Below are 11,763 nucleotides of genomic sequence, written 5' to 3'. Positions count from 1 at the left end.
TTTATATTGAGATGAGATGGTGAGTTACGTTTTGTAATTTGATAAAATTGATATTATTTTTAATTGTGTTAAGTTATAAAAATATAATTGCGCACCTTCTTTCAAACTTTGCAAGTAGAAAAGTGAAAGAGGATCAAATAAGTTCATGACCCTCCTATCTATATAAAGATCTTTATTTGTGAAGATCTTTTGAGAGTATTTTAATCGAGACTTATCCAATTTTTCTTAATTGTTACTAAAATAAAGGAATTTGGTCGATAGTCGAGCACCATTTCCCGAACAAGGACATTTTACTGAATGTGTCTAATATTTACAAAATAAACTTAGTGCTTGCAATAAAACACAGTGAAAGAATATTATGATATATACAGAATAGTTATACCAGTTTTGACCAAAGAGAAAAAAAAAAGGTATTAGCATTACTTTGCTAACATTACTCAATTCTATACTTATATAGAACCAAACAATGCACCCAAATTAAAGGCCAGTGATGGAACAATATTGCCTTACAAATTAAAGTGAACAAACTTACAAAGTATGCAAGTATATCCATACAAACTAATCTAACTACAGCCAAGTAGAGAGGAAGTCTTAACCTATTTCGTTGTATGACCCTATTGCTTTTAGTGGTCTTTGATTGATTGGTTTTTTTATGACAGCTGCTCTTCAATTTCTTCAAAGCTTGATGATTTCATTCTAATAAGAATAACAACAAAAAATATTGTTAGAATTAGTGTTCAGGATATTTAATAAGAGGAAAAGCATACACTCGCATAAAGTGAACAAAGTTACAAACTATGCAAGTATATGCATACAAACTAATCTAAAGACAGCCAAATAAAGATAAAGTGTTAACCTATTTGCTTATATGACCATAATGCTTTTAGTGGTCTTTGATTGCTTGGTTCTTTTCTGGGACCCATTCTTCAATGTCTCCATAGCTTGGATTATTCCATTCTTAAAAAAATACCCAAAAAAATTAAAATGGTTAGAATGTGTTCATAATATTTAATAAGTAGAATCAAATAATCAATGTATGTGTTCAATGTTCTTAGAACAGTCTTACAAACTGTGCAACTATAACAGTGCAAACTCATCTAATGTAACACCAATCAAGATATAGTCTTAACTTATTTTCTGATGTGGCCGTGGTGATTATTTTGTGCTTGCTGCTCTTCAATTGCTCTAAAAAGAATAAAAAAAAAGTTAGACTTTCTGTCCAGAATAAATAATACCAACACATACATTGAATAAATTGGCAGGCACATTTAGAAAGAAATTACATAACAGCATTACAATTCAAGATTGGTAAATTAAATAACATTAGTGTGTTAACTAAAAAAAAGAAAATATACTTTTATTTGAAGAATAATGTCAGCCACTGCCATAAGAGAAAAATGAATAGTTCTAGAACCAGTGAGTAATTGGGTGTGTGTTCCATGTTCTTACAAATCAGCTAAAGAAATTGGATCAGTGGGAAATATTGGCCTGTTAACTATTACTTAATCATTCTTAGGAAAAGAAACACATTTCCTAAACATTAAATACAATTGATGGGCAGCTATCATTACTATTAAGAGAAAACTCTTCAGTTCCAATCCTATTTTCAAAATCCAGGCAAAAGTAAAATAAAGTACAATGAAGCCATATTATCAGCTTTGCCCCATCTAACTACCAACACAGTTCTCCAATTTCAGACCACAGGTAAAGACACAAATCACATCTACATTTTCAAGTAAACACAATAGACAGAGCAATGAGGAAAATCACTAAATCAACAATTTTAGGCATCAAAAGGAAACCAAGTGATGAAAATAAAGGTAAGTTCGAAACTTATCTTTTTCATACTTCGAATTAAGCTTCATTCTAGCATCCTCTTCATCTGCGGTTCTGTTTATGCTCTCTATCTCCTCAAAAAATTCCAGTATGTTCTTAAAAAAGAACATGATAAAGTCGAAAACAGGTTAGGGTTTGTGTGAATAATAATATAGCTATACCATTTTGAAAATAACTGTTAAACAGTTAAGAGTACTTTCTCTTTGGTGTTTTTAGAGCAACATTACAAAAAATACGATTTAGAACCCTAATGGCTATGAAGAGGACAAATCTGAAATCAAAAAAATTCAGCTATGATTGTTGATATGCATGCATAGATCAAGAAACATAGATCAAATTTAGAACAAACAACAACGAAAAGTAGGAAACCTAAACAAATTTAGTGTAGATTGACAAATTAATAACCTTAGAATTGGAGAATTACCTTCACTGAAACGCGATTGCCACGATTTACCGTTGTTGAACACTAAGATCTTTCACAGAAAGGAAAGATCGGGATTGTGTACTGCTAATCGGATTGATGCTAAGCGAGACCCGACTACAATTTCTCCAGGAACAATGTTCAATAAGAACAGTTGAATCGGAGATTAGGACTTAGGACTGATCTAGATTTAGGCTTGACAGAGAAAGATAGTAAGATCGTAGGGAGAGGTGAAGAACAGATCTGTTCAGACATGAGAGCAAGGAGAGCTCAAGAGAAGGAGAAGGGTAGACCCTTCTTCCTCTTCTCTCGAAATTCCGACAGAAAAAACATTAATATTGGATATATTATTGTATATATATATATATATATATATATATATATATATATATATATATAAATTATATGCGGAAAATTATATATATACCGAAAATAATATATTTAAAGAGGTTAAAGATATAAATTAATAAATAAATATATAGATATGTATATAGTTATTTATTTATTTATTTAATTTTTAATTGTTATGTGTAATTAATTAGATATATAATCTTAACAATTGTAATGGTATTTATTGTGGACAATGTTATACTTAAGATTTTGTCAAATAAAATTAGTGTTACTATATAGCCATTACCATTTCAGGTTATATATATTTCACAATTAGATTATCGGTAAGGTGTGTTTAGTGGCACACCACTAATTTGTAAATAATTGTTAGGTAAATTTTTAACAATTTGAAATTAAGTATGTACTGTTAGTTGTATTATGTGTAATTCATTTTTATGATTTTTAGTTATTTGGATTATTATTAAATTTAATGTTGTATTTTAATTCGCAGAAAATGAATTGGGCAACTCATCATCAAGGAATAATTCTGATCAAGGAAAACAACAGTCTCCGACAAGAAATCCTGCCCGCATTCCTCTTGGAGGGTGTTTGTCTCAAAACATCACACCCTTGAGTAACGTGACTAACGGTAAATCCACTAAGTTCAATTGATATAGCATCGTTGTGAATTTATAAAACCTTTTTATAAGTCTACTTATTATGTAAGTCTTATTTAAAACAATTACAATTTACAATCATAAGCTAGCGTAATGAATAGCATTATGTGTGATTAATTTAAAAAATGTTAACTGTTCTACTTACTGTTGTTTTTATCCTCTTTTAATTGATTTTTTTTTCATACAGCAAATAATTTTTTCAAATCATCATTAATGACTAATGCTGGTCAAGGTAAGGAGCAACATACGCCAAATCATCCTGCCAAAAATCCTTTGGGATGTTGTTTCTCTCCGGATATCACACCATTCAGTAACATCAGTAATGGTAAATCCCAATATATGAATTGATATACATTCATTGTTAATTTAAATATCCTTATACTGTTAATTGTTCGAAGCTGTTTGTAAAATTAAATAGTATAATTATAATGTAATTCATGTTTAATATCAATTTGTAATTAATTGATTAGGTGTAATTAATTGATTACATTGTACTTAATCATATATAGTTTTACATTTCTATTGTATTTAAGTTAGAATGTGGATCATTGTGTACATAATTCTATTCGTTTACGTATTAAAGTTGTGCAATTGAATTTTTTTTTTTTTTTTGTGATGTGTATTGAATTGTTTCGAGTTATAATTATTGGAATTAATTCTTAAGTTAATGGTATATTTTAAATCACATCAAATCATTTCGGTTACTCATCTTTTATGAATAATGCTGCTCAAGATCAAGACCAACGTACGACAGCTAATCCTTACACAATTCCCCACCGAGGATGTTTCTCTGAATATATCACACCATCGAGTAACATCACTACCGGTAAATGCCCGGTGTTGAATTGCTATACAATCATTGTGAATTTAATTATAATGTAACTCATTGTACATATAAGCATGTGTGGAATTGTAATCTCACTATTTTTTGCCTTATATATGATTTATTTTTTAAAAATAAATTTTTAATTTTTTGTTGAAATAGTTAAATTTGTTTTGATATGTGTAATTAATTAAATAGATTTTAGTTAGTGAATTACACTCTTTTCTCTTTTATTTCTATTTATTTACAGTGCATATATTATTGTGGACCATGGTCTACCATGTGATTTTTCCACTAAAATATAATAATATTTTTACAATTACATTACTATTTCATATTCTAGGTTAGCATAAATTATAATGTTACGTGTATTTAATTTATAATAGTAAGAATTCTATCCTTTTTATATATTCATTGTTAATTTAAATATCGTTATACTGTTATTTGTTCGAAGCTTTTTGTAAAATTAAATGGTATAATTATAATGTAATTCATGTTTAATATCAATTTGTAATTAATTGATTAGATGTAATTAATTGATTACATTGTACTTAATCATATATAGTTTTTGTCGTACTTGAATTGTATTTAAGTTAGAATGTGGACCATCGTCTACATAATTATATTCAATTACGTATTAAAGTTGTGCAAGTGATTTTTTTTTTTTTTTTGTTATGTGTACTGAATTGTTTCGAGTTATAATTATTGGAATTAGTTCTTAATTTGATGGTATATTTTAAATCACAGCAAATCATTTCGGTGGCTCATCTTGTACGAATAATACTGCTCAAGATCAAGACCAACGTACGACAGCTAATCCTTACACAAATCCCCAGCGAGGATGTTTCTCTGAATATATCACACCATTGAGTAACATCACTACCGGTAAATGCCCTAAGCTGAATTGCTATAGACTCATTGTGAATTTAATTATAATGTAACTCATGGTACATATAAGTATGTGTGGATTTTTGGCTGATATATGATTTATTTTGGAATCTCAATTTCTAATTTTTTGTTAAAATAGTTTCATTTGTTTTGATATGTGTAATTAATTCCATAGATTCTACTTAGTGAAATACACTTTTTTCTCTTTTATTTCTATTAATGGTGAACATATTATTGTGGACCATGGTCTACCATGTGATTTTTCCACTAAAATATAATAATACTTATACAGTTAAATTACTATTTCATATTCTAGGTTACCATAAGTTATAATGTTAGGTGTATTTAATTTATAGTATTAAGAATTCTATCCTTTTTATGTTACTACGTGCTACCAAATTATTTTTTTTACAGTACCATAAAATGTAGTGGTTTCAATTATTTGTCACTTTAAATATTGTTATTCTTTAAATTTGTCTAATATTATGTATGTGTACAGTACGGCAATCCAATACACAAATAGGAGATGAATTTGCAATTCGTAAACCATTAGATAAATATGCAATTGTCGAAGACCAGGTAACAACCAGAGACTTGCTACCTGCCTTTGAAGATGAAAGTAACAATGCGGTGAGCGATTTCCCAAATCAGAACATAGCTGGTACTAAAATACTACCCTGTGGTGTTTCAAACAAATATAAGTAAAGTACATATGGTCAGTCTTTCAATATTAAAAATAATTTTTAAATGTTTTTTAATTTCAGATGCAAATTTATCGGGTGACGCTGTAAGGCAGACCTCGGGAATTGGGACATCATCTGGTCCACAAAATGGTATGTATGTTTGTTTGTTTTATATATACAGCAAATATAAATCAGTATTTAAATTTGTATATATTTGGTTTCAGGTCAATACTGCGATTTTGGTGATGCAACAAATCAGTGCGTACATTGTGGGGCTATGTTTTGGTTTGAAGAAAGGAAGAAAAATTTGTCAACAAAAGCATCGCCACTGTTTATGTTGTGTTGCAACAATGGGAAGATCAAATTGCCGGATAATAAGTTGCCACCAAAAGGTATATTTGATCTCTTTTTCGGCAATGACGAATTATCAAAAGAATTTTTACACAACATTAGGACCTACAACAACATGTTCTGCTTCACATCCATGGGTGGAAAAATTGACAAGAACGTGAACAAGGGTGGAGCACCTCCAATTTTTCGATTAAGTGGTCAAAACTACCACCTAATGGGCACTTTACTTCCAGAACAAGGCAAAGAACCTCATTTTGCCCAGTTATACATATACGACACGGCAAATGAAAGGAACAACCGTATAAATGCTGTGAGGTAAAGAAGTTTCCGTAATTACACATTTGAATACTATTTTTTATCTAAATAAATATCAATTCCAAGTATATGTTGTTGTAGGGGTATTGGTGACCAAGATGACATTCATGTAGAAATAGTGAATGTCATTCAGAAAGACCTGGATGAAAATAATGTCTTGGTTAAGTCTTTTCGCATGGCTATGTCTGAGTTGGATATTAATCCATGCGCCAAAGTAAAAATAAAGTTGTTGGGAAAACGAACTAGAGATGCTAGGACATATAATCTGCCTCAAGTGTCTGAAGTAGCAGCTTTAATCGTTGGCGATCTGGATACCAGTATTGAAGAGCGTGATATTATTGTTCAATCGAAGGGTGGCCAACTACAGAGGATTACTGAATTAAATCCTTCATACTTACCACTGCAATACCCTATTCTGTTTCCATATGGCGAAGATGGTTATCGGGAGGACATTGCATTCGCCGACGTAGTCGGCAGGCGCTCTTCTGGTGGTAGACAAAGGATTAGCCCCAGGGAGTTTTTTTGCTACCGCATACAATCTAGACAGTCAGCTCCAAGTACCATATTATTTGCAAAGCGGTTGTTCCAACAATTCGTTGTAGATGGCTACACAATGGTTGAGTCTGGAAGACTAATTTATATAAGGACACACCAAAAAAGCCTAAGGTGTGAGAGTTACAGTGGACTGACTGATGCTTTGACGAGGGGTGATTTAAGCCCTGCAGCCCAAGGTCGTAGAATAATACTACCTTCGAGTTTTACGGGTGGTGCTAGATATATGATACAAAACTACCAAGATGCAATGACAATATGTAGATGGATTGGATACCCAGATTTATTTATAACCTTTACATGCAATCCGAAGTGGCCTGAGGTGCAACGGTTTTTAAAAGATCAAAGGTTGAAGCCAGAAGACCGGCCGGACATAATTTGCCGCTTATTTAAGATTAAGTTGGATGCTTTGATAGCTGATTGTCGAAAGAATCAACTATTTGGCCCTGTTGCCGGAGGTAATATTTTGTTATTGTATTTTAAATCAATTAATCTAAATAAATTTTATGTAATTGCTTAACCTTATTATGTTTATTTGTATGTTGTTACAGTCATATATACAATTGAGTTTCAAAAGCGAGGTCTTCCGCATGCTCATATATTGCTTTTTCTGGAGAAAAGTAAAGAAGTTAGGCAAGTTCTCACTCTAGACAACATAATTTCAGCAGAGATTCCCGATGAAAAGAATGATGCTGAGTATTACCAGGCGGTAGAGGAATTTATGATGCATGGTCCATGTGGAAAAGCCAGGACAAATTCTCCATGCATGGTAAATGCACGATGCTCTAAACATTTTCCTAAGAGATTTGTTGATAGTTCTACGTTTGATGACGATGGTTACCCGGTATATAGAAGGAGAGACAATGGCAGTGTAGTTACAAAGAACGGGATCGCCTTGGACAACAGGTATGTGGTACCGCACAATAGATATTTATTGCTCAAGTACAAGGCTCATATAAATGTCGAGTGGTGCAACCAATCAAGGTCAATAAAGTACCTGTTCAAGTATGTTAACAAGGGTCATGATCGAGTAACAGCCGAATTTTACAAAACAGGCAATGATGACGAGAATGGCAAAGCAGTAGATGAGATAAATATGTACTATGACTGTAGGTACATATCCCCGTGTGAAGCGGTCTGGCGTCTGTTTGGGTTTGATATACAACTTCGTGCGCCTTCGGTAGAGAGGTTAAGCTTTCACCTTCCTAATCAACAGAGTGTGATATTTGCAGATGATGATGCAGTTGAGAACATTGTGAATAGACCTACGATAGCACAGAGCATGTTCTTAGAATGGTTCGAAGCTAATAAAACATACCCCAATGCCAGAGAGCTTACTTATGTTGAGATGCCAACAAGATTCGTTTGGAAGAAAGACCTTAGAAAATGGCAGCCACGAAAGAAAGGGTTCTCCATAGGACGTATATTCTATGTCCCTCCAGCTACTGGTGAAATCTTCTATTTGAGGTGTTTGTTGAACAAAGTACGCGGCCCTAAAAGTTACGAAGATATTAGGACTGTAAATGGAGTCCAATATGACTCATTTAGAGATGCGTGTTATGCAAGGGGTTTAGTTGATGATGACAACGAATATGTTGATGCAATAGATGAAGCCAGTAGTTGGGCGTCAGCAGATCAATTGAGGAGATTGTTCGTGACATTACTAATGAGCAGTTGCATGGGGAAACCGGAAATAGTTTGGCATGCCGTTTGGCAACATCTATCAGACGATGCCCAATACAAAATCCGTTCACAACTGCAGAACAGAGGTAATCGTACATTTTTTTTAAGACTATTAAGTCAAGTTTAAAGTATTTTGGTTATAACAACAAATTTTTATATATATTTATGCAGATTTTGTGTTGACCGATTCCCACAAAATGAACTTTGCTTTAGTTCAGATTGAGAACTTATTATCTAATCATGGTAAGAGTTTGAAGGACTATCCTGAGATGCCAACGGCCAATTTTGGTGCGTTACATATTATTGCAAATAGGTTGATTCAAGAAGAATTAGCATACGATCGTGGCGAACAGGAGAAAGAGAACCAAGAATTGGTAAGGCAGTTAACAGACGAACAAAATGCAATATACAATGAAGTTTTAACTGACGTGGATCGCCAGGAAGGTGGGTTATTCTTCGTTTCTGGTTATGGAGGGACAGGTAAGACTTTCTTGTGGCGAGCACTTTCTTCCGCATTAAGGTCTAAGAGTCAAATAGTTTTAAATGTTGCTTCTAGCGGCATAGCTTCGCTGTTATTACCTGGTGGCCGTACGGCACATTCCCGGTTTGCTATACCGATATCTGTTAATGAAGATTCCACATGCAACATACGGAACGGCAGTGAACTGGCGGAACTTCTTGTGCAAACAAAGATGATAATATGGGACGAAGCCCCAATGATGCATAAATTCTGCTTTGAAGCATTGGATCGAACTTTGCGGGATTTGATGCGGTTGGTAAATCCAAGGAGTTCTGATATGACATTCGGTGGTAAGACAGTTGTTCTGGGTGGCGATTTCAGGCAAATTCTACCAGTAATTCCAAAGGGTACTAGACCGGATATAGTTCGAGCGAGCATTAGCTCATCCTATCTATGGCAATCCTGTAAAGTCCTGAGGCTAACTAAGAATCTACGCTTGAAAACTGTTGAATCTGAATCCGAGTGCAAGGAGATTGAGGAATTTGCAAAATGGATAGCTAATATAGGTGACGGAATTATTGGGTGTCAACTTGAGGGGGACTCAGAGATTACTATTCCAGAAGATTTGTTGTTAAAGTGTGAAGATGACCCTATTGCTACAATCGTTGATAGCACTTTCCCCAATTTCCGAATGGGAATTGCCGATTTGTCATATCTTAATCATAGTGCAATTTTAGCTCCAACATTGGATGTGGTGGATGCCGTTAACCAATACATGAATGACCATAATCCTTCTGAGGGTAAGACATACCTGAGTTGTGATTCTGTGTGTAAGTCAGATGCCAATGTGGACATGTTAGCGGATTTGCACACTCCGGAATTCTTGAATGCCTTGAGATGTTCTGGAGTACCAAATCATGCTTTGACATTGAAAGTTGGATCACCTGTTATGCTGTTGCGAAATATTGATCACACATTAGGATTATGCAACGGTACAAGGTTGATTGTTACAAGGTTGGGTGACCATGTGTTGGAAGGCCAAATCATGTGCGGTACAAATGCAGGAACTAGAGTATTGATTCCTAGAATGTCTCTTACACCGTCAGATACCAGATTGCCTTTCAAATTTCAACGAAAGCAATTTCCCTTGATGCTATCCTATGCTATGACAATCAACAAAAGTCAAGGACAAACGCTTGCTAAAGTTGGGTTGTTGTTGAAAAAACCGGTCTTTAACCATGGACAACTATACGTAGCTGTTTCAAGAGTTAGTAACCCCAGGGGTTTGAAAATTTTGATTTGCGGTGAAAGTGTACCATGTCTTAGTACGACTAAAAATGTTGTGTACAAAGAAGTTTTCAATAATGTATAATAACAATTAACAATTTCTTTCAATAATACGTTTCTTATTATGTTTCTTATTCTTATTATATTATACCTCATACTGTTATGTACTATATACGTAGAGTCCCTTAATGTATAATAAAATTACTATTTTCATCAATGTCTAATAAAATCACAACTTTTCATTTCACACTGTATTCAGATAATAACTATATTCTATACTGTATATATATCATACTATTAGGCATTCAAACTATATATTGGTTCATCTAATTATATTATACTGTATATATATCATAATATATATATAGCCGCGCATCGCGCGGGTGCACCTACTAGTAAATATATAATGCACGATACAATGCTTATCTTTTGCGCGTGCTAATCACTTACCTAAACTTTTATTAATATTTCTTATGTTGCATTTTTCTTCCAACTTATCTCATCACTATGTTCAACTCTAAGATAAGTCTAGAGATAAATAGATTAGGGACTTGTTTTATATTGAGATGAGATGGTGAGTTAGTTTTGTAATTTGATAAAATTGATATTATTTTTAATTGTGTTAAGTTATAAAAATATAATTGCGCACCTTCTTTCAAACTTTGCAAGTAGAAAAGTGAAAGAGGATCAAATAAGTTCATGACCCTCCTATCTATATAAAGATCTTTATTTGTGAAGATCTTTTGAGAGTATTTTAATCGAGACTTATCCAATTTTTCTTAATTGTTTTACTTCTTTTTGTTTAAAAAAATACACAATTTAATTTATCATAATTTTTACTATTTTTAGTATCTACATTATTATGAATCAATATAGATCAGAGATAAAATTTTTATACATAAATGTTAGATCGCGATTTATTGAGTGATTTTTCTTGGATAGAAGTTGAATTCTTGAAAGTTAAGAGGCTTCAATGTAAATCAATTCAGTTAATATATACCCAATTGATTATTAGGTTATGTAATTAATTATATAGCATTGTGAAATTCTAAGGTCAAAGAATTGAAATTTCAATTTAATGATCATACAATTAAAACATTATATAATGTCATACCCCAATAAAATTGTATTTTAAGAATAAAAAGTGATGCATATTCAATTACTCATCCAAACATATTGTTACTTGAACTAACAAAATATTGAGATTATAATTAAAATTTCAATATCATAGATCCCTTCTTACATGAAAACAAAAAAAAAAAAAAAAAAAAAAATCTTAGGGTTAGGGTTCAGCTTTTTGGAAGAATAAAAACGAATATATATATATATATATATATATATATATATATATATATATATATATTGCACAAAAAGTGAGGTATGAATTTGACCTTTTGTGGATACTAGTCTGCAATCATTTTGGGGTTCACAGGCTGGCAAATTATATTGTGGGTCAA

General features: G+C 32.4%; 1 protein-coding gene across 1 annotated transcript; it reads left to right on the top strand.

Moving 5' to 3' along the window:
• Positions 1 to 2,510: 2,510 nt before the first annotated feature.
• Positions 2,511 to 10,222, top strand: LOC109147868. The gene is made up of 10 exons (XM_019295526.1): positions 2,511 to 2,544; positions 3,099 to 3,236; positions 4,835 to 4,972; positions 5,475 to 5,636; positions 5,740 to 5,808; positions 5,883 to 6,324; positions 6,406 to 7,334; positions 7,428 to 8,645; positions 8,731 to 10,033; positions 10,126 to 10,222. Exons 1-10 carry the CDS (start codon positions 2,511 to 2,513, stop codon positions 10,220 to 10,222), a joined length of 4,530 nt encoding a protein of 1,509 aa, XP_019151071.1.
• Positions 10,223 to 11,763: the final 1,541 nt, after the last annotated feature.

This window comes from Ipomoea nil, unplaced genomic scaffold (genome assembly GCF_001879475.1).
Source record: "Ipomoea nil cultivar Tokyo-kokei standard unplaced genomic scaffold, Asagao_1.1 scaffold2036, whole genome shotgun sequence".
Taxonomy (NCBI): Eukaryota; Viridiplantae; Streptophyta; class Magnoliopsida; order Solanales; family Convolvulaceae; genus Ipomoea; species Ipomoea nil.
Note: the sequence above shows the minus strand (reverse complement) of the source record. Positions and strands in the feature narration are given on the sequence as shown.